At 50.2% G+C, this 23,786-nt stretch overlaps 1 protein-coding gene across 1 annotated transcript; it reads right to left on the bottom strand.

The window, feature by feature from the left end:
- Positions 1–266: 266 nt before the first annotated feature.
- Pink1 (PTEN induced kinase 1) lies at positions 267–14,415 on the bottom strand. Its single transcript, XM_005081036.4, has 8 exons — positions 13,969–14,415; positions 8,641–8,925; positions 7,824–7,924; positions 5,643–5,822; positions 5,052–5,215; positions 3,624–3,751; positions 3,132–3,368; positions 267–1,749 (listed from the first exon to the last, which is right to left on the bottom strand). Exons 1-8 carry the CDS (start codon positions 14,353–14,355, stop codon positions 1,492–1,494), a joined length of 1,740 nt encoding a protein of 579 aa, XP_005081093.1. The 5' UTR covers positions 14,356–14,415; the 3' UTR covers positions 267–1,491.
- Positions 14,416–23,786: the final 9,371 nt, after the last annotated feature.

Genomic DNA, 23,786 nt, shown 5'->3' with positions numbered 1-23,786 from the left:
TCAGGCCACCATGCATTCAAGTGGTGCATCATACATTCAGGCAAAACACCAATAAACATAAAATTTACCACAGAGAAACCCTGTCTCGAAAAACCAAAAAAAAAAATTTTTAAATTTAAAAAATGCTTGAGTTTATGTTCACTGGCTTTAGGCTACACCTGTGTTCTTATCAAGCACATATGAAACTGTATGTGAACCTTCCTCACTGTTAAGGCATAAGAATCATTATATAAGCCAGAAACTGTTCAGCACATTATACTCTGCTCTGCATTGTAAATTTGTGTTTAATATTTGACAGCTCCTATCAAGACACATGTCCAGCCAGCATGCCTCACTGTTAGCTGTTGTGCACAGATTGGTTCAGCTGTGCTGGGTAAATCCAGACACACTCCCAGGCGTTTCTCGACAGCCTGGCAGACACCCCACTGTTAGAGCATGGTTTCCTGCTGCTCTCTGAACACAAACATGTCCTGCACATAAGTTGCCCATAGCCTAGGTAGCACATTCCAAGCAACATGGTGGTTACTTTCATCAGACAAAAAGCCCTTTCCTGGCACTAGGGACAGACATCACCAACTGCTACCCACTGCCTTGTCTTGGATCTCAGTGGTGGACTACAGGTCTGACCCCCTCAGCCATCTTGTCTACCAGCACAGCCATGACTGTACTGAGGACAGCAAGGGGAGGGGCTGTTTTCTGGTCAGCAGTGGCACCGAGTGAGGGATTTTCCCTTGGTAGGGAGAACACACTACTTCAGTGAATGCACAGGGCTCAGCCTCACACTGTCTTTAGCATGGATACTTTGTCTTTAGTGATCAGTGAGTATGTCTAGAGTCAGGCATTGTGAATGCTTCCAGCTTAGGGATTGGGAAATGCACCTGTGAGCCATGCTGTCCTGTCACTAAACATGGATTTTTTTGTTTTTGTTTTTTGAAATAATGCTTCTCTGTGTAGTCCTGGAACTCATACTGTAGATCAGGCTGGCCTCAAATTCACAAAGATCTGTCTGCCTCTGTCTCCCAAGTGCTGGGAATAAAGGTGTGCGCCACCACTACCTGGCCAGCTTTCTGCATTTCTAAGTGGCTGGGGAAAAGATGAAAAGAATTTACTGACAACCAAATTTCAGTGTCTATCCTGCTGCTGTAATTGTCCTTTTGCCTTGGTGACAGGTGAGTCATTGCAACTACTTAATTTCCTGTCTGCCTTCTATAGCTTGCCAACTCCGGATTTGAACTGTTCTGTGAGAGAACTTAAGTGGGATGGGCCATAGGATTTATTCAAACCCGCACAGCTAGTGGATGTATAGTGTGAGCTGTTCGAGGCTGCTCTCCATCTGCTGAACCTAAGGCTTCCTCTCTGGCTCACCTGCCCCTCCACTTCAGCTTGTCCCGACTCCCACCCACCAGCCAAGCCACCTCCTTCGACTTTCACACCATCAGGACATCACCACACAGATGCCCCGAGTCTTTTAGTAACTACAGCACAGAGCTATCACGGGGCTGCCCTCCAGGAGCGGAGGAGGAGGGCTGCCTGGCAGAGGGCCTCACACTCCAGGTTAGCCAGGAACAGCACCTGCAGCTTTGTTTCCGCGCAGCTCTTCTCCATCAGCCTGTCAGCCAGCAGAGTGGCTGCTGATTGCTGGAGGAGCCAGCCAATCATCTTGTCCAGTTTCAGATTCTTCAGGGCTAGAAGATGCTTGCCCCAGAGGCTTAAGTGCAGCACGTTGGCAGCCACACGTGCGGAAGGTCTCTGCAAAGCAATGGAAGGTGTGGTCAGAATGTCTACAAGCCCTTGTTCGTTTCAGGCCTGCCCCAATTCCATCCTTCCTCTGCCCTCTATCTCCAACAGCTGCTCTGTGACCGAGCACAGGCCCTTGCCCGTGTCAGCTCTGCTGGGACACCTTTGTCATGGAGGGGACCCACATGTCTGGGTTCTAACACTGGTACAAGAGGCCTCACCTGGTGTGGTTGCCAAGCTAATGCTGTCTGAGTATCTGCTGTGAGGATGCAGCTGTGAACAGTGAAGGGCGTGAACAGTGAGGGGCGTGAACAGTGAGGTGTGAACAGACAGGGGTGTGAACAGACAGGGGTGTGAACAGTGAGGGGCGTGAACAGTGAGGGGTGTGAACAGTGAGGGGCGTGAATAGTCAGTTGTGAACAGTCAGGTGTGAACAGTCGGGGGCGTGAACAGTGAGGGGCGTGAACAGTGAGGGGTGTGAACAGTCAGGGGTGTGAACAGTCGGGTGTGAACAGTCGGGTGTGAACAGTCGGATGTGCAGGCTGTAGAGCAGCAGCCTGAGACCAGGTCTGTCTCAGGTTTTTCTGAGAACTGAACCTGCTGTTCAGTTGTGGCTCAGGCACAGACCTCAGCACTCCGGCTTGTCCGAGAGCATTCCTTCCACATGTGGCATCTTTGTTACACATGTCTCAAACACACATTTTCTCTCTGAGCCATTCTCTTATTTAAACAAAATTAAATGTTTTCATTATGCCTACTTATATATTGGGGGTGGGACTGAAGGAGCTGGTTCTCTTCTACGATGTGGGTCCTGGGGATCAAACTCAAGGTATTAAGCTTGGCAGCAAGTCCCTTATTCACCGAGCCATCCAGCTGGCCCTAGGCTTTTCTTTATTATTGTTACTGTTGGATATGTTTGATGTGTATGGGTGTGTACGTGTAGCACATGTGTGGAGGTCAGAGCATAACGCCGGGCAGCTCTCTCCATGTGGGTTCCGGGGATTGAATTCAGGGTGTCAGGTGTGCCATGCACCTTGACCTGCTGAGCCATCTCACCAGCCCGTCCTTCCCACATAACCAAAGCCAAGAGGACCGGGAGGCGTGGGGGATGGTGCCTGTCCAGCATTCATGTGGCCCTGGGTTTGAGCCCTGCGACTAGGGAGTAAAAGAGGCCCAAAGGATGGATGCTGCTAGGACTCTGGCCCCTGGGACTCGGATTAAGGGCTCACTGGCCAGATTCCTGCTCGTTTCTTCTTAGAGCTGTTCTGTTCTTTAGTTCGCGTTTGCCTGTATATAACAGAGCTTAATGCCACAGGGCTTGCCTAAACTTGGCCTAACTCAGACATGAACAAGGGGCCCTCATCCACACAGCCAGAGCCAGGGAACAGCCTCACCTTGCTGGCCTCTCGCTGGAGCAGTGACCTCACCAGCTGTCTTGCATCTGGGGGCACCGACTTGGGCATCTCGGGCAGCTGAGCTTCCTGGTAGCTGCGGCTCTCAAGGTGGGCTCTGCCTTGGCCGTAGAAGGGATTGGCAAGCCCAAAGATTTCATAGGCGATGGCTCCCACAGCCCAGGTGTCAGCCTTGCTGAAGTCAATCACTGTCCTGGGGCCAGGATGGGCTGTGGACACCTGCAGGAAGTAGACGGTGAAAGAGAGAGAGATCAGGCCCCGGCAGGCCTACCATTTGTGTCCATGCATGCCACGTAAGCTGACCCCAGAATTTAAATGCACCATGCATCTGCCACAGCTGCCTGGTTGATGCTGACAAATGTCCAGGGACCTCAGGTCAGCCTAGTAAAAGCAGGGCTGCAGGTCGGGAACCTGCATTTATTGGGAAAACCTGGGAAACGGCTGATAGCAGAACACACACACAGCAGGACTCACCTCAGGGGCCATCAGGGAACCGTTGCCACCAAGGTCCACATACCAGCTAGTGAAAGGCAACTGCAGGCCGATGCGCTCGTCAGCCAGGCAGCAGCCAAAGTCCGAGATCACCAGCCAGGGACAGCTGTCTGCAGAGGTAGCAGAGCTGAGCAGCAGGGTCTACTACTGCCCCTGCAGTCCCCCGCAGGTCCCTCCAAAAGCCACCACCAAGACAAGGATGAGCTGGACTAAGGCTGTGTCCAGGAGCCCAGGCCAACAAGGCTGGGATGGGGTCATTATGAGTGAGCTCACAGCAGTACATGGAACTGCCACCTAGAAACAAGGACTGGAACCCAGGCCCAGGCAGGGGACTTGGTAAGGGGTGGGGAGGCGCAGGGTACGGGGGGGGTCCAGTGGAAAATGTTCTAGTTAACCAGATATGCCAAGAGACCAAAGGATCTCAGCCTTGGCTAAATGATCTCTGACCCTAAAGGGTCTATGCACCCTATGAGCCTTAGGTTCAAATTTGTGATGCCAATAAATCTAATAAAGGGGTGTTGGGAGAGAAAGGGGTTCACACAGTTCCTTGAAAAAGCCAGTTCAGAGGTGGGAGGGAGAACTGTGGTTGGAATGTAAAATGAAATAAAAAAAATTTTAAAAAGTGGAAAAAAAATTAGAAAAAGCCAGTTCACTTTTAGCTTTTTAGTTACACATTTAATAATTTTAATTTTAAGAAGACTTATTTTTATTTTTATCTACATGTATGTGTCTGCCAAGTGTGTGTAGGTGCCCACAGAGGCCAGAAAAAGTCATCAGATCTGGAACTGGAGTTACAGGAATTGTGAATTTTACAGGCAATCGTGAATTTCCACGTGGATGCTGGGAACCGAATTCAGGTCATCGGAAGAGTAGAGCACTTAACCATGAAACTCCCCAGTCTGGTGACTCCTTTAGAATGTCTCCTACCTGAGATGGCTTCTACCTGAGTGGTGCAGCTTCTACAGAGGAAGCCTGGTTTGTTCAGGCAGCTTTCACTGAGCTAGAATCTACCTTCCTTTCACTGACTGATGGTTCTGTTCTACAAGTGGGCTACAGAGAGGATTCTGGAAAACGTAAGTGAGCTGTCTCACCCACCAGATGGAGGGGAGCATCTCTTGTGGGAGCTAAAGAAGACAGGACAGAATAGAACATTCAGGAGCTGGGAAGACAGCTCAGAGGTTACAGTGATGAGGACCTAAGTTTGGATTGCCAGCACCCATGTCAAAGCTCGGCACTGGGGAGAATGGAGAGAGATGCCAGGAGCAGCCTGTAACTTAGTGAGCCCCAGGGTCAGTAAAAGACCCTGCACCACACACACACACACACACACACACACACACCCTGACCTCAGGGTCTCTGTTCCTCTTCCCCAACTTCTCCCTGGGGCACTCTGGTGCAATCAGCACCTACCTGAGCCCAGTTCCACGAGTATGTTGTCAGATTTGAGGTCCCGATGGGCAATGCCCTGCTGAACCAGGTGGTCCACGCCCTCCAGTAACTGCAAGGTCATCATGGTAGCCAATCGGGGACTGGGAGTGTGCTCCTGAAGGTACTGGCGCAGGGTACAAGGGTAGCTGACCAGGGAGGACAGAATGTCTAGGCATCACAATTCTCACGGTCACATTCGTTGTAGGGCCGGGCCTTTCTTTTCCCAGAGCTTTTGCTCTCTTTCTTTTCAGCATCCTTTCAGACCCCACCCATGCTGACCCTGAAACTCAACAGCCGTGACAGTGCTGCCCCCCAGCTCCTCAGATCCATCCCTCAGTGGGGTGGCACAGAAACAGGACGCCATAGAGAGGGGAGCTATGGATGTGCCAAGGGCAAGGGCAGGAAGTATACTCTGGAAGATGGGATGTTTGCATCTTTCCAACAGCTTACCTCCACATGCTTAGTTTTTCCCAGAAGCCCTGTGCTCCAAGGACAGGGACCAGCTCCCTCCCACGGGAAAGAAGAAGCTGCTTCGAGGTCCCTATCTCCCATTCCCCACATACCACCGCTTACTTCTTCATAACGAGGAATAGTGTGCGGCTGTGGCCCAGGCCCTCTGGGTGGAATCTGGGTGGCAGCACATGAGGGTAGTCAGCCAGGGCCCCTGGCAGCAGGGGCACAGATGAAGTGAAGGCGCGGAAAACCCGGATGATGTTGGGGTGTGGGGCAAGCCGCTTGGGACCGCCTCTGGATCTTCAGTTCAGGCAAATGGGACAGCAGATGAGGCCAGCATCAGAGACAAGTGCGGGGAAGGCTAGCGAAGGCCACCGCAAAGACACTCATTCACTCACGCATAGTTACCAACATTCACTGCAGGTTTGCCCTGTTCCAACTACTGCATGCACCGTGGGGCAAAACCCAAGAGGGGTGACTCCTCGCACTCAGTGGCTCCTCCAGTTCACCCTTTGGCTCATCTTCCTCCCACACGGCAGAACACAGTGGCTAAGAGGCCCTGGAAGCTGCCACACCCAGTCCTTGGCCACGTCACTCATCCCCTCTGGGCTCAGGGCAGAGTGGGAAATGGGGAATAAGACCACGATGCTCTGGCCAAGGGCTTAATACGCATAAAGCACTACGATGGTGCTCAGCAGAGCGAGCACTCCGCAGTGCTCATGCTCACATTAGTCACTTAACTAGCACTTGCTGTCGGCACTCTGAGTACCAGGTGTTAGCCTCAGTGCTGGGAGCTGTGCACAGGGCGAAGTCTCTAAAGTCACCGCTTTGAGATCGACCGCAGGAGGATTTCTTTTAGCTCTCCGAGGATAGGAACCCTGCCCAAATCATCTCCCTGACCACAACGACTAGCATCCCCTTTACCAAATGACACCCCAACACAGATGTAGTGCTGTAGTGGTGCCACCTGGTGGCCCTTGTCCACTCCTACAGGATGTCCAGCCACGCCCCCACAGAGGCATGATGGTTAACACTGTGGACTGGGTGGCTCTGACTCCCGTGTGCCAGCTCTGCCCCTCAAGCCAAAGCTGACTGGGCATTTGGAGTGAAAGGCAATTAATTGTCCATGGGTTCATCTGAGATCCCAAAGGCAGGTTGGTCACTTCTCTTAGGGGACACAGGAAAGGTCCCAGGAAGCAAAGGGCTGCAGGAACAGAAGAGCCACAGGGAAGAAACACAAGCGCTGAGGGTGGCTAGGGGAATAGAAGAGGAACCGGAGATACGCCAGGGTGCCGGCACTGTCCTGGAGCCTAGTAGAAAAATCCACAGTGTCCTTGTCCTGCTCCTTCTGCGTCACAGGAGTGGACTCCTGCACTATGCAGCACTGTCCTTGCCCCTGGGTCACTGGTGACAGGGAGAGTCAGGACCTCAGCAGGAGGCTGGCAGTGCCCTGGCAGGTGTCGTGAGTGCTCCAGGGCAGTGTGGGAGCTGGGCAGGGTGTGTCTGAGCTAGGTCTGCCTGCAGCGTGCAGGGAGCAGACAGAGCTCGTACTTCTGGGGACGGCGGTGTGGACTCACGAGTGGGGAGTGTGTGAACGGGCAGGGGTGAGAATTTTGGTGAGGGAAGCAGCAAGGAGCTGAGTCCAAGGTCCCTGAATGAGGTCAAGGGACCATGGCCACTGAGTGTTCCAGGGGGAGTTTCTCTGGAGACTCAGCAGCACTTTAACTGGTGCCCTTGGCACAGACTCCGGGCTAGAATGCAGAGCCAGCAGGCCAGATGACTACGAAAACCGTGGGAACAACTAGAGGGAGGGTCAGGGCTGTTTCAGATGGAAGTCTGCTATCATCAGGACTGGACTGTGGCCAATAGTCTCCACCTGTGGAGACAGTGCATGTGTACCAGTAGGTGGCGCTACACATACATACATACATACGTACATACATACATACATACATACATACATACATACATACACACACACATACACACACACATACACACACACCATGCCCCCTCCGCCCCCCCCCCCGGCTTTACAGAAATTAGGACATTGTCTGGCTTGTCTAGCATTCTGAACTGGGGGCCTCCTGCTCCTCTTTGAATCAACCATCCGCATCATTCGTTGGGATGAGATGACCTTCAGTCTTTCTCAAGTTTAATTTATCCAAAAACTGGAAATCCTTCTAGGACATCATTCAATAACCATCTACTGTGTGGCATATCAGATGGGGTTCTGAGTGTCGGAGATACATTTGTTCTCAGAGAACCCGTGATTGCTCTGGTGGGCAAAGGAGTGCTTACCTGTAAGTAACTTCTCCATACTCTCCATCCAAGGCCACCCGGCTTGCTGGGACCAGCTCCTGGCTCATTCTGCTTAAGATGGCTTCACTGGAGGAACCCGCCTAGAACATACCCACAGACAGTGCACCCATGATTCCACAGACCTGAGTGGAATGTCAAGTCCATGCCCTGCTTGGACTCAGAACCAAGACATTTACAACCTAGAACTGGCTTTGACAGTCAAGGTGAAATAAGCTCCCTAAAGCAGTGATCCAAAACCAGTTCCTCCTGGAGTCTGGAGGGATGGGAGGTGCTACTTGGACCATGCTTCCCACACCTCGAACCCTTGGTATTATTCAAATAGCCCTAGGCAGGAACAGAGGCTAAGATTTCAGAGCCCAAGATGCTTCCCATCAGGGACCTCTCTGGTCACCACCAGCTCAAACTGGCCACAGGAAGGTGGCAGTAAGCGTTGGATTAGTTCATTGGGGTATGGGGCTAGAACATGGCTCCTCCTGGCTAGGGACGCCAGTCATATAAGGAGACAAAGGGAGAATGGTTATATGGCTGACCTCAAATGAAATAACCATAGGCTCAGGAACCTGAGGTTTAGGTAGTTGCCACTCAGAGTGTTCACAGACCAGAAGCCTGGGCACCAGCAGAACTTGGAAAAACAATCAGACTCTCAAGCCCCTGGTGAGACTGATAGCTCCAACTCTCATGTAAGAGAGCGGACACCTAACCCCACAGGCCCTTGTGGAAAGCCTGCCCTGTCCTTGTCCCTGAAGACTGACAATGTGAGATGTGCCTGCTTAGAAGGGGAAAGGGCCATCCTTACCGAGATATTCCACATCATCTTGATGGCAAAGGGAAAGGCTGGGGCCCTTGGGGCCCGCTCCCCATCTGCTACCTTTGGGAGGACATCCGGGCCTTTTCTTAGAAGGCTAATACACTTGGCCTTCTCGAGGTGCTGGGGCAAAGTGGGCATGGTGGCTTCGTACACAGCAGCACTGCAGCCCTTGCCAATGGACTGTCCTATCAGATACTCCTCCAGACGGAAGCCGTGCCAGTGCCTCGTGTCCAGTGGGTCAGACACCAGCTTGTTCTTCTGTGTAAAAATTGCCTGTGAGCAAAAGGAACGGGCTGTGATCCAGGGGCTCTAGTAAGGCCACCACAAAGCAAACACAATCAGGGAAGAGTCGCAGTGAGGCAGGATCCTCACTGAAACTGCCATCTTGACTTTAAGTGTGGGCTTGTCCTGGGTACAGGTTAGCCTGCTTCTGTCTCATTGTCTAAGACAGTCTTTCTCATGCATCCCTTCACTGTGACCATAGACAGTCCAATGCAGGCCCTGCATCTGTGGCTTCAACAAACTGTAGATGGAAAACAGTTTTTAAAAATTGCAACTGCAGCCCAGAGGTAGTGATGCACGCCTTCAGTCCCAGCATTCAGGAGGCAGAGGCAGGAGGCAGAAGCAGGTGGATGTGAGTTTGAGTCCAGCCTGGTCTACAAGAGCTAGTTCCAGGACAGCCTCCAAAGCCACAAAGAAACCCTGCCTGGAAAAACCAAAAAACAAAAAAAATGCAATTGCAGCCCAGAGATGGTGGTGTACACCTTTAATCCCAGCACTCAGGAGGCAGAGGCAGGCGGATTTCCATGAGTTCGAGACCAGCCTGGTGTACAGAGTGAGTTCCAGGACAGCCATGACTACACAGAAAGACCCTATCTCAAAAAAAAATTGTCCCTGAAGTCCAAAATCCTGATGCACACCTGTAATACCAGCACACAGCAAGATCACAAGTTTGAACCTGGACCTTATTCTTTTGTTTTTCTGTTTTTTCTTTTCTCTTCTTTTCTTTTCTTTCTTTCTTTCTTTCTTTTTTTTTTTTTTTTTTTTGAGACAGGGTTTCATTGTATAGCCCTGGCTACCCTGGAACTCACTCTGTGGCTCAGGCTGGTCTTGAACTGACAGAGATCCACCTGTCTCTGCCTCATGAGTGCTGGAACTAAAGGCATAATTCATATGTACATTTTCCTTGCCATTATACCATGAACAGCCCAGTGAACAGCTCTTCCTGTAGCATTTGTTCAGGTCTTTGTAGTATGCCTGGCACTGCAAAATATCTAGAGATAATCTGCAGCTTGCAGGAGGTGTGCACAGGCCCATACAAAACCCTCATCACCAGGATGTGAACTGCTATCTGTGGATTTTGGTATCTGAGTGGGACCTAGAACCCATTCCCTGTAGACACCAAGGGACAACTGTGGCTTATCCTGGAGCTTTGCCAGGCCAGGCTGTACATGCCTACACTTGTTTATTTCTGGCGTGCTGGGACCTTCCCTATGCTAGGCAAGTGCTCTGTCACTGAGCTACACCCCAGCCCTGCCTATCTCTCTGTACTCACCCTGCAACTGCTTCTCCCTGAGTTCCTTTATGAACTCAGTGACCCAGGCCACCAATGACATTCTTGCTGTGCCTGGCATACCCTTATTTACTCAAGCCCAGCTTAGGTCATCCTTCCTCCATAACTTGTCCTGAGGACCAGCCTGTCACACATACCTTCTGAGACTGCCAAAGCACTGGGTCCCTAGAAGTTACTATACCTTGAACTGATGCTTATCACTGAATAATACATGGAAATGGGTGTTCCCTTGCTATTGGCTTTATAAGCCCCAGGGGCAGGAGAGATATCTGTAGAGTAATTCTCATCAACTAGGGGTTTAGCAGAAGATCCTTTTTTTTAAAATTAATTTATTGTGTATGCAACATCCTGCCTCCATGTATGCCTGCACACCAGAAGAGGGCACCAGATCTCATTACAGATGGTCGTGAGCCACCACGTGGTTGTGGGGAATTGAACTCAGAACCTCTGGAAGCACAGCCAGTGCTCTTAACCTCTGAACCATCACTACAGCCCAAGATACTTTTGTTTGTTTGTTTTTTTTCTGAGACAGGATTTCTCTGTAGCTTTGGAGGCTGTCCTGGCACTCACTCTGTAGACTAGGATGGCCTCGAACTCATGCCTCTGCCTCCTGAGTGCTGGGATTAAAGATGTGAGCCACTACTGCCCAGCCACAAGATACTTTTTAACTTTTTATTTTGGAGTAATTACTCTCATGGAAGTTAAAAAAAATTGTGCAAAATGCCCCTGTACCCTTTTCCCAACTTTCCCAACAGCAATACCTATACAGTGGTAGCACGAACTGTCTTCAAGGTTCATCCATGTGCAGCAGGTTCCAGAATGTCCTTCCTTTTCAAGGTGGGATAATGCACACTGACGGGCATGGGTCACTTCTACCCCAGGGCTACTGCCTAGAGTTTACGTGCATAAAAGTCTATGCGTTCTGTCCATGAGTCAAGTATCCATGGAGAAGCGGAATTACTAGATAGTGATTCTGTTTTTAGCTCTTTTGAGGGTTAGGGTCACCATTTCCCAGAGCAACTGCAGCACACAGGTTTTTGTATGAATGTTTTCCTTTCCCCCAGTAGATGCTGATGACTGCAGTGACAGCTTGGTGTGGTAAACACATATTGAATTTTGTATTACTTTCCATTTGTGATGGCCATCAGTAAGGCATGAGAGATCCCATTTCCCCACCCTCACCAGCATCTGCTATTGTCCTTGTTTTTATTTTAGTTGTTCTAGTTGAAAGGGGTAAACTAAACTCAAAGGCTTCACTTCTAGAAATAAAGGGACCAGACCCTCACTCAGCCCCCTGCTTTAGCAGCTGTGACAGGCTACAGAAAAGACACATAGGCCTCTGACACAAAGAAACTCCAGTCTCTCCTCTAGCCTCCTAGACACTTGGTTCCTGGGAACTGTTTGGCCACAAAAGGAATTCCAGGTCTCCAGGATACAGTTCTGAAAACTATTGGTATCTATGTTTAACAGGCCACCTGCAAGTAACAAGACAAAGCCATAGAAACCACAACATGTTCCCTCTCAGCACTGACCAATGAGAATAATTGGTACACAGGTATTTCATGCCAAAATATGATTTTGAGAAATTCTTCTAATTGTTCCCAAATGTCAACCAATCAGAAACCAACCCGTACCTACTGATGTAATCCTGTAACTTTTGTCTTTAAAACCTAGCAGTAAACAGGGAACTTCACTCCCTCTGGAGGCTGCTGCATCAGCTTGCTAGATGGGGTCCCTGTCATGGGTGGATGAACAATTAAAACCTTGCTTTTGCAGTTTGGTGGGTGTGTCTTCCTGGTGGCCTCTGGGAATCTTTGTGACTTGGGCACAACACTAGTAAGTGTGCATGGATACCTCATCTCATTTTAGTGTGCACTTGTCAAATGGTCAGTGGTGTTGAAAATCTTTGCATATGCGTGCCTGTCACCTGTATTCATATCTTTTTCTATTTATTTGTTTGCTTTCTTGCTTGGGACAGGGTCTCATTGTGTAGCTATGTAAGACACACAAGTCAGGTCCCAGTATTAGGAACAGGAAATGCTTGCTTGGTCTTTCTTTGATCGATGTCTTTGACCCCTCAGCCTGACCCTGTAAAATGCAGGGGCTACACTCACTCAGCAAGTGGTTTCAAACCCCAGGAAAAAGGCTGGCTTCCCAGAAGACCGCTGAGTTCTGGCAGTTGACAACCTAAAGACTGAAACTGCACAGCCAGCTCTTTTCTGGGCCTGCCTGCAGGCTTTAGATCTGCCAGCCCAGCATGAGCCATGTGCTCAAAATAAGTCCCCATCTCTAAATATACACATCCTAGTGGTTTTGTTTGTTTGGGTGACCTTGACTAGAAGACTTCGTGAGTAGAGAGGTCACTGCTATTTTAAGAGTTTAAAAGGCTGGAGAACTCCAACGTACCCAGTGAAAACCCCACTCTGGCTAACTAAAACAATAGATGTGCTGTGTTCTCCCGCAGGCTTCTCTGCAGTTTCTGCTTGACCTCTCGCCCATTGTTTGGCTAAATCGGAGCAGGAGTCTGGCTCAGCAAAGGGCACAGGCTTTGAGAGGGCGGGCTTTGGGCACTACTATAACCAGTAAGTATCTCATCTATTTTGAATATGTGTCCTCTATAAATTGGGATGACAACTACATCAACGGGTAAGAGTATTGTGACAGGGTTTCTCTGTATTATTTTGGAGGCTGTCGGTCCAGCCTAGCCTCGAATTCACAGAGATCTGCCTGCCTCTGCCTCCCGAGTGCTAGGATTAAAGGTGTGTGCCACCAACGCCCAGCTGAGTATTGTGATTTTTAGAAAGTGTATACAAAGCATAGTGGCACATGACAATAATCCCAGCACTTGGGAAATGGAGATAGGAAGGCCAGAAGTTCAAGGTCAACCTGGGCTACAAATACAAGTCAGGGCCATCCCCCTCCTCACGCCCCCAAAGAAAAGCAATTTACTCAAAGTCGCTTGCTACCATGCAACAGGAACTAACAATTGGCAAAACCTCTTGTAAAAAATACTGTTTGTAAAATCAGTAACTGGAAGTAAGTCAGACTTAATTGATTTCCATTTTACAGTTCAAAGACAGACATTAGTCTTTGCCTTATCCCTCGACTTACCCCCACTACCAGGTCTAGGTATGCCCTCATGACATTCTCCTAGACACATAATTAGGATGCCCCCCACCACTTAGTACAGTCCACGAGTACCCCATACCTTGAATTTCCCAATCACTACTCAGGACTCTGTCCTATCTGAGACTTCTGGTTCATCCTCAGACCTGCCCCTACACTAAGGCTCAGAGCCTGACTCCACAAATATCCAGCTAGTTCCGCCCCCGATGCCGCCCCCAATCAGCATAACAAACTTAATGACTCAAAAAACAGCTTTCTAGATCTGCTCCCGGCCACGCCTTCACCCTAAACCAACGGTCCCTATTTCCTCCTGACTCGAGGAGCCTCCAAACCCCTACCTCCAACTTTAGTTCTAGTTATAGCCTCTCCTGGCTTCAGGTCCTGCTAGATTCCAGCCCCTATCCTAGCCTCGCCTCCGCCCAAGCGTCACTTTAGTTGTGGCTCCGCCCCCTATGCTCAGGACCCGCCCCCTGTCCAGTCCCACTCCCGACTACTTTCCTAACCCCGCCTCCTCCTGGCCCAGGCCCCGCCCTCTTCCCGCCCCGTCTGGCCTAAAGGCTGAACTCTGGCCAGGGTTCTGGCCGCTCTCCCTGCTCCCCGCCCTCGGCTGCGCTCACCTGGATCTCCTGACAGGCTGAGGCGGCCCGCCGGCCCTCCGCCTGCTTCTCCTCGATCAGCCCCAGCCCCAGCCCGAAGGCCAAGAAGACTGCTCGGCCGCAAGGACCAGCCCCGCCCCGGGCCCGCACCACGAACTGCCGCTGGATCCGCGCCGCCAGCCCAGCCACCGACTGGCGAAAGAAGCGGTAGCGATCGGGAAGGGGGAGCCCGAGCTGGCCTGGCTGTGTTCTGGGGCCTGCCGCCCAGCCCGGGCGCTCTCTGCGGCCCCAGGCTGCCGCGGGGCCGGGTCTTCCCAAGCCTGAGATCGGGCCGGACTTGGCCGCGAAGCGCAGCAGCAGCGCCCGACCCAGTTGCAGGCCTCGGCCCAGCGCCTGTCGCACCGCCATGGTGGCGCGGCTTCCCGATCCCGCTGCCACCGCCACAAACGTCCAAGAGACCGAAGACAACAACAAACTTGGGGGGTGGAGCCTATGCGCAAGCGCGAGGGGCGGGGCCGCGGCAGTTCCCCTGCTCGGTGCACGAGGGCGCTCTGTGCTCATCTATGTCTCTCCTAGTCTGGCTGGTTTGCACTTTGAACCCTGTTACAGAGGTCGCAAAAACTTCACTGGTCCTGGTTAACATGAGAAATTGAGCCAGTAAACTAATATTTGTTATCAATCACCGATCCAGGCCGTTTACACCTTTAAACTGATTTAACTTTGGCACCAATGATAGAAGCGTGCCAATTTTGTAGATTAGGGCATGCTATGTTTCCAGATTGCATGCACGTTTTAGAGCTCAGGTTGAAGTTCAAGCTGCCCTGGCTGTTGAGGGCCTTGTTTCTTCTCCCCCACCCCCAAGTGCCCTCATGTTCTTGTACAGGTCGCAGGTTCCAGAGCTTCTTAGGACTAGGAGGGAGATCACAATCAAAGGCCACAATTTATACCTGCTGAGTGTTGGAATTAAAGGCATGTGCCACCACACTCAGCTTTCCAGATTTAAAAAGAACAACAACAACAAAAAATCCCAAGAGGTTGGAGAGATGGCTTCTCCATTAAGATCCACCTGCCTCTGCTTCCCAAGTCCATCTCAGGTTCTTAAGTTTGTAAAGCAAACTTTTACTTGTGAACAAGCGCGGGTGCGTGTGTGTGTGTGTGTGTGTGTGTGTGTGTGTGTGTGTGTGTGAAGTTTACCTATAGAAATCAGGCAACTGCAAAGGGATCCGTATTTGAATGGTAGGTACAAAGCATGTATACCTTTGGTTGAGTGGTGGTGCACACCTTTAATCCCAGCACTCAGGAAGCAGAGACAGGTGGATCTTTGAGTTCAAGGCCAGCCTGGTCCACAGAGCTAGTTCTAGGACAGCCAGGGCTGTTACACAGAGAAGCCCTGTCTTGGAAAAAAAAAAAAAGAATAAAAGGACAAATGTTGTTACTCAATTTACATAATGTTCAAAGGCAGTGAGACTGACCTCTAGTGTTAGTAGTCAGGACACTGAGTGTCTTTGGATGGGCAGTTACTAGAGGGACACGAAGAGTCTTTTGAATGCTGGTGACCTCTTTCATGACCTGTGTGCCCATGAGATGAAAATTCACTGTACGCTCAGATATGTGCAGTGCAGTTTTCTATCCTCCCCACTGCTCCTTTCTGTAACATGCTCTACCACTGAGCCCCAGACCCTGAGTACACTATTTCAATGAAGACGTTTGGTGGGCCACCCCCCCAGTACCGGCATCATAGGATGCTCTATCACAGCCAGCTGCAGGATTCAATGCTGGGGATGGAGCCCAAGATTTCATTTGCTAGCTCTCCACCCACTCGGCTCCATCCCCAGCAGGATTTGTTCTCTAATCTCCTGTAACATAATCCGTTTCCATTGAGGCTTGTGATGAGTCCTTAGCCTGGGGAGGGCATCCTTTGGAGTTCAGGAGTGTGATTGTGATAAGCCCTGGGATTTGTTCTTCTAAGCCGCAGGCAGTCTCACTACACTGGGATAGGTAACCCACTCCTGGAAACCAACTCTGGAGACTAACGTTAATTAACCTGCGGCTGTAAATTGGATATGCTCACCCTCCCTTTTAGCTGCTTCTGACAGGTCTGAGCCAAGCACAGCATGAAGCCCGATTCCTGGGCAGACATCTGTATAGAAAGGAGGAGATGTCTGCACGCAGAAGCTCCTGGCAGGGCCTGAGGACCTCTGTGCTCTCTCTCCACTGTGACAGGGGCCCGGGAGGACCTTTCTTTCCATCCCTCTCCACTTTTTTTTTAATTTATGGGGAGGTATGTGCTTCCGTGTGCACACTTGTGCTTTTAGAGGCCAGAGGCCAACATCAGACATCCTCCCCTATTGCTCTCCACAGCATTTATTTGTTTATTTATTGTTTGTTTGTTTGTGTTAGAGCCATCATCCCTCACTGAACTTGAGACACACCCATTTGCCTAGAGTGGCTGGCCAGTGAGCTCTGGAGATCTGCCTGTTTCCGCCCCCCCCACTCTCAATGCTGGGCTTACAGACATGCACTGTTGCACCCAGCTTTTATGTAGTCATTGGGATTCGAACTCAGGTTCTCATGCTTCTTCAGCAAATACTTTACCCAATAAGCCATCTTCCCAGCCCCCATTTGTCCTATGATGGAAACCTTTCTGTCCCCAGCTCTCCTATACTGTCTCCCAGCTTGGTATTGACACCCAAGAAGGCCAGAGTGGGTATGTGAGTTTGCCTTCTGTTGAGAACCCTGCTTACATTGCAGGCTTAGTATTCCATTCACAGCACATTAAACATCAGCTCTGTGCCGGATAAGCTTTGATCTGCTTGGAAGCAAGAATGAGAGGATGGAAAGGGTGCTGGAGAGGCCACAGGACCCATCTCTGGTCTACTTCCCTGCCACGGGCATCCTCGTGGCTTCCCAGCACCCTCCCGCCATGCACACGAGACATCTGAGATTTGGTAAAGTACACATCATTCCTGAGAAGCATCGTTTAACCTTCTCCCAAAGGACATGAGGGGAAAAGCTGATGCTAATGTAAAAATGGAAGAGGCGAGAGTTGAAAAAACAGCCTTTGAGTGTGTTTGTCCTTTCCTTTCTGGACAGCATCCCTTGGCACTGGCTCCCCAGCTCACCGCTCTGTCCCCTCCTGGCAGGGATGCGCAACATTTTCCCAAAACAGCAATGTCCTCTAGCCACAGCCCATTTCAGAAATGCTATCTGTGAACTCCAGCAGAGGTGGAGGGGGGCAGAATGCTGGAACTGTTGACAGAGCAAAACCGAGACCAGGTCGAAATCCTGCCTCCTAAACTCCTTGGCTGGAGGCCTTAGAGGTTACCATCAGAACACAGTGGACAGACAGTGATGTTTCACTGGGCCGAAGCATCTCCATGGTGCCTGAGCCAAGAGGGATGGAACATGGTGGGCAGTGGAACAGGCAGGCACCATATTGGTGAGAAGTTCAGCTGCGTGTGGTTTGTGCTGCCATGTAGTGACTACTCCCGGATAAAACACCCCGTGCCACCTGCTGTCTGCCCTGGCTTATTGCTCTCAGGACAAAGTCCAAGCTCCTTGCCTAGGCACAGAATGTTCTTCACTGTTGTCTTGAATTTCTGCCTCCTCTCCTTCCCTTTAGGGCCCAGCAATACTAGGATCATTTGCTGTTGTCTCAGAAGTCTAGCTGAACCCGAGGGTCTAATCCAAGTCTCCATTCATACTCAAGGAGCCTCCCTTGACTTTCTCTGGAATGGACTGGGAGCTCTTCCTCTCTTCCCGTGTAACACGTGTGAGCTCTTTAAGAACGGGGGCTGTGGTGTTTAAACCTGGCTTCCCTGGTACCTAATGAAAGGCCTGCTGGGTCTTCAACCCTCGTTTGAAAGTCTTCTGGGAATACAAGACTTCAGTAGGCTTTCTCTGCCAAAGCAAGAAAGAAGTGACAGCAGTCTCCTGCCCCAACCTCCAAAAGTCTAGCCTCCAGCCCAGAGGCAATGAAATTTTACTTAAAAAAATACTTCCCCCTACATCACAGCTGCTTTTCCCCCACCCCATTTTTTTTTCTTGAAGCAGGGTTTCGCATAGCCCATGCAGATCTTGTATACATAGTAGAGGATGACCTTGAACTTCTGATCCTCTCCAGTGCTGGGACTACAGGCATGCCTCACCTCAGCTGGTCTCTGTGGCTCTGAGGATGGAGCCCAAAGCCAGGTGCTTACAGACAAGCATCCTACTGATGGAGCTACACCTGCAGCCTTGCAACTGCTGATTGAGAAAAGGAAGCTATTTCAGGGGCTAGGCCGGCGGTGCCCCAGCCTCCCTGTCTTGGACCTTTAGGTGTCCTTTCCATTCAGGTGGACTCCCACACAGGGCCAGCCATGCTGGCTTCTTCTGACCCCTCTGCCACTGGTCTGGTCTCCTTTTCTTTTCCTTGCCCACATACATTTCCAACACCTGTATTTTTAGAATGCCGGGAACCTGGTGTTTATGGCCCTGTGTGAACATACAGGATGTGGACTGGACCTCAGGGACTCGCTTCTAGGCTAGGATGTGTGGAAAGCGGTTGGATGTGTGATTAATCTTCATTGTCATCTCTACTGGGTTCAGAAGCACCTAGCTGAAGCTCAACTGCAGGTGTCTGTGAAGGTGTGTCCAGGGAGGGTTAAGTGAGGAGGGAAGACTCACCTTGAATGTGAGTGACACCATCCCATGGGCTGGGGACTTGACAGAGTAAAGGGCGGGGTGGGGGGATGGGGTGGGGGGTGTCAGCTGAGCAGGAGTGTCCCTTGTCTGCTTCCTGGCCACCATGGCAGTGACCTGCACAGCCTCACTGGGTCCTCCTCATCGCAGAGCACTTGACCTCTGAGGTCATGAGTTAATAGATTCTAACTGAGCATGTATTAGCTCAGTTTCTCTGGGTCTGGGCTGAGTCTTCGGCTCTCTCGAAAGGCTTCAGAGAAGGTGTGAGCCTGGGTTGCCATGTCATCTGAAGACTAGAGTGGGGCAGGTCTGCAAAGCTGACACACAGCTGATGACAGATTTGGCTCTACATGAGTAGCCACTGGGTTCCTTGCTGTCATAGGGCAGTTAGCAGTATGGCAACTGGGTTCTCACAGAATAAGCAAGAGAGAGGAGTTGAGCCATACAGAAAGCCAAAATTCTCTGTAGGCCACATACTGTAAACTTCCATGACACAGTGACCAAAATGCCTGATGACAACTTTTGTTTTTAAAGATTTACTTATTTATTATGAATAGTGTGCTGCCTCCATGTATGCCTGCACGCCAGAAGAGGGCACCAGATCTCATTACAGATGGTTATGAGACACCAAGTGTGCGCTAAGAATTGAACCCAGGTCCTCTGAAAGAGCAGCCAGTGCTCTTAACCATCTCTCCAGCCCCATTACCCATCTATTCCTAACTATCTATCTGCCATCTATCATTTATCTGTCACAATCTAGAATCTATATAATCTATTACCTACCTGCCAGTTGTCTGTCATCAACTTATTTATCATCTACCTATGTATCTATCATCTATCTACTTTCTGTCTGTCTATCTATCATTTACCTACCATCTATCTGTCTATCTATCTCTATGATCTTTCTCTCCACCCTCTATCTTTGTGGTGCTGGGATGATCAGGGCTTCACACATACTAGACAAGCACTCTACACTGAGCAACACCCCCAACTCTGTTTCCTCTTCCTCACCCCACACCCCGCCAGCCCATCTTTCTTCTTCTTTTGCAATATTGTAGTTTGAACTTGGAGCCTTGCACATGCTAGGTGAGTACTCTGCCACTGAGTTATGTCCCTAGCCCTTAAAAACAAAACTACTTATTTATTTATTGTCTTTTGAGACCAAGTCTCGCTACATAGTCCTGGCATTCATTGTGTAGATCAGGTTAGCCTTAAACTCACAGAGATCTACCTGTCTCATTCCTTTTTATTATTTTTATGTATTTAGTTTGATTTCTGCATATATGTGTGTTCCTGTGTGACATGTACATCTCATGTGTGTAGGTGCCTATGGAAGCATGAAAAGTGTTGGATCCCCTGGATTGGGAGTTCTAGGCAGTTGTGAGCCACCTAGGTGCTGGGAACTGAACCTCAGTCCCCTGCAAGAGCAGTGCATGCTAAATGTTCTTAACCACTGAGCCAAATCTTTTTTTCTTTTGTTTTTAGTTTTTTGAGACAGGGTTTCCCTGTGTAGCCCGGCTATCCTGGGACTCACTCTGTAGAACAGGCTGGCCTTGAACTCACAGAGATCTGCCTACCTCTGCCTCCTGAGTGCTGGGATTAAAGGTGTGGGCCACCACTGCCCGGCCTACTGAACCAAATCTTCAGCCCCAACATTCCTTTTTCAGGTGGGGTTTTTCTAAATTACCCAGGCTGGCTCTCAAATCACTATGTAACCCAGACTGGCCTTGAACTCACGTTCCTCCTGCATTTGCCTCCAGGTAGCTCAGATTGCAGGCCCATACCACTATGTTCATCTGCTTGTGCATGAACAGTGGCTTTCATTTGAGACACAGGCACTGTGTACCGCTAGCGTCTGCCATTGCAGTTGTGACCTTGCTTCTGCCCAGAGGAAATCTCACGTATCGCGGGACTTGAGGCAAACAGCAGCAGCTGGCAAGCGCAGACAAAGCGCTCACACCTCTGTTTATTTCCGTCGGAATCTGGGACTGCTCCTTCGGGTTCTGAAGACACCGAACCCTGAACAATAGAGCATGTGGGGCCCTGAGAACGCCACGTGGCAGCGCGAGTGCTGTGCAGCCCGTTGCCAAGCGAAAATGCTTTGGCTTTAACATCCCAGTTTCTCTTGGGCCAATAACTATAGCTCTTCCTAGGGGATACTGTTCAACTAATTTCTGGAAGCTTCCATTGAATGTCTTTCTCTGCCTGCTTTCACGAAGGGCCGGTATTTGTGCCTTGTTTTTTACCTCTCCAGATCCCCAGTGCTTCATGGTACAATCTTTTATGTGTTCCCAACTGGAAGGCCTGTCTTGACTACTACTCTCCTCCTCCTCCTCCTCCTCCTCCTCCTCCTCCTCCTCCTCCTCCTCCTCCTCCTCCTCCTCCTCCTCCTCCTCCTCCTCCTCCTCCTCCTCCTCCTCCTCCCCCTCCTCCTCCTCCTCCTCTTCTTCTTCTTCTTCTTCTTCTTCTTCCTCCTGGGATTAAAGGCGTGTGCCGTCACCGCCCAGCTGTCTTGACCGTTCTTAACCCCTGACTGAAATATGGTTGTCTTCTCTGGGGAGCCTTGGCTGACATGAAGTACCATGAGACTGAGCTCTGGGAAGTTTGGGGACTTCATTTTATACCCTGCTGTGTCCCAGCACCAGCACAGAGCTGGTTAAGAAATACAGAGTTAAGAAATCATGACTGGCATGGTAGAATGCATACTTCACATGTACACAGACAATTCTAGCTCCCCATAAAACTGGGCACCATAGTGTATGCTTGTAAGTCATAACACCAGGGCCTGGGCTACATGAGACAGAGAGAGAGAGAGAGAGAGAGAGAGAGAGAGAGAGAGAGAGAGAGAGAGAGAGAGAGAGAGAGAGAGAGAGAGAGGATGAGGATGGGCTACATGAGACAGAGAGAGAGAGAGACAGAGAGAGAGAGAGAGAGAGGATGAGGATGAGAATATTAAATTGGTTGTAGAGATTATTGCCTGATTGTACAATTCATTCTCAAAGGGCCCAAATCTTCCCCTGTGACTAAGGCAAGCAGCTGAGGACCTGATAGGGGGCTGTTGGTTTTTAACATGTTCACTCTGTTGCCAGGCCGCCCTTGAACTTACCATGACTCTTCTGCCTCAGCCTCCCAAGTGCTGGGTGTCCTAGTTAGTTTGGCTTGTTTGTGGACACAGTCTCTATGTTGCCCAAGCTGTCCTGGGTTGTACAAGAGAGCAGACTGGGCAAGCTGTGGGTAGCAAGCTTTCCTCATGGCTTCTGCTTCAGCTCCAGCCTCCAGGCTCCTGCTCAAGTGCCTGCCCTGACTTCCCTCCATGATGGACTGTGATGCAGAAGAGTAAGAAGAAATAAACCCGCCCTCCCCAAGCTGCTTTTGGTCATGGTGTTCTAGCCTAGCAATAGAAACCCCAACTAAGACACTGGGATTGCAGGCATGTACCAACATATGTGGCTTAAACATGGGGCTTTTAATTTGGCATGACCCACACAACAGTCCCATTTACAAATGCAGAGACAGAGTCTCAGAATAATGAAATAACTTGGGCCAAACCACACAACCTGAAGGTTGTTTAATCCAAAGCACAAACTTTCTTTAAACATTATCTTTTTTAGTGTGTGCGTGCATGCGTGTTTACCAATGCACAAAGCAGCCAGTCTCTCCCTGGTGCATGCCTGTTTCTCCCTGGACACAGTGTGCATCCCTTTTTCTCCCTGGTCAGTGTGCATGTCTACTTCTCCCTGGACACAGTGTGCATGCCTGTTTCTCCCTGGTCAGTGTGCATGCCTGTTTCTCCCTGGTCAGTGTGCATGCCTGTTTCTCCCTGGTCACAGTGTGCATGCCTGTTTCTCCCTGGTCACAGTGTGCATGCCTGTTTCTCCCTGGTCACAGTGTGCATGCCTGTTTCTCCCTGGTCAGTGTGCATGCCTGTTTCTCCCTGGTCACAGTGTGCATGCCTGTTTCTCCCTGGTCAGTGTGCATGCCTGTCCCTCCCTGGTCAGTGTGCATGCCTGTCCCTCCCTGGTTAGTGTGCATGCCTGTCCCTCCCTGGACACAGTGTGCATGCCTGTCCCTCCCTGGACACAGTGTGCATGCCTGTCCCTCCCTGGTCAGTGTGCATGCCTGTCCCTCCCTGGTTAGTGTGCATGCCTGTGCATTAAGTCTTTCTACTCCCTCAGTTCATATTGAACGTTCCTCAAGAGCAGACTGCTTCTTCTGCATTGTTCTCTCTGCAGAATTCAGCGCACTTGACAGGAAAGACCCTCAGCAAACAGTCCTGGCCGTGCAGAGTTGGGGAAAAGCTGCTCGGAACCAGAGTTGACTCACCTGCTGGATCTGCATGGGCAAATGATTTAACCTCTCTGGTCTTTGATATGTTTATTGATAAAGTAAAAGCAAAACCACCTATGGGTTTGATAAATGAGGGTGCAGTGAGTTCATACATGACAAAAACCTCAGCAGAGTGTACAACTTCCAGGTCACTGTGGGGCCAAGGGATCTGGACCTTTCTCTTTTGGCTGAGACAGATCTTATTATGTCACCCTGACTGGCCTTAAACTCCCTATGTAGTCCCAGCTGGCCTCGAACTCACAGATCACTGCCTTCCTCTGCCTCCCGAGAGTGCCAGTATTAAAGGTGTTTGCCATCAAACCCTGAGGGATCTGGATTCTCTACTAATTTCTGCCATTGGCTGTCAAGCAAGCTCTCAGCTACTCTGCCCCATGACCTAAAAAGAGGTGACAGCCAGCTCCCAGAACCACTGAGCATTGAAAACAGAGAGTAGTACAAAAGCATGTGGCACTTAGTGGGTCCTGAGAGACCTTTTCTTCCTTGCCCACACTTCCTCTTACACTGTTACCACAGCTGTGGCAGTGGGGGGCTGTTGTGGGAATCTGTACACTGAAGACATAGTGCTGTGATTGGTGTAATAAAGGGCTGAATGGCCAATAGCTAAGCAGGAGGCATAGGTGGGACTTCCAGGGAGAGAACGGAAGAGGAGGATGAATCTAGGTGCCCAAAAGTTGCCAGTTGGGCACAGAGGACATGCAGGAGGAGACGTTAAAGCCACAAGCCACGTGGCAGCATGTAGATAAGTACAAATGGGTTAATTTAAGTTATAAGAGCTAGCTAGAAACAAGCCTAAGCTAAGGCCAAGCTTTCAT

The sequence above is a fragment of the Mesocricetus auratus genome, unplaced genomic scaffold, assembly GCF_017639785.1.
Source record: "Mesocricetus auratus isolate SY011 unplaced genomic scaffold, BCM_Maur_2.0 Super-Scaffold_100014, whole genome shotgun sequence".
NCBI lineage: Eukaryota > Metazoa > Chordata > Mammalia > Rodentia > Cricetidae > Mesocricetus > Mesocricetus auratus.
The sequence above is the reverse complement of the archived record's forward strand: the minus strand, read 5'-3'. Positions and strand labels throughout refer to the sequence as shown.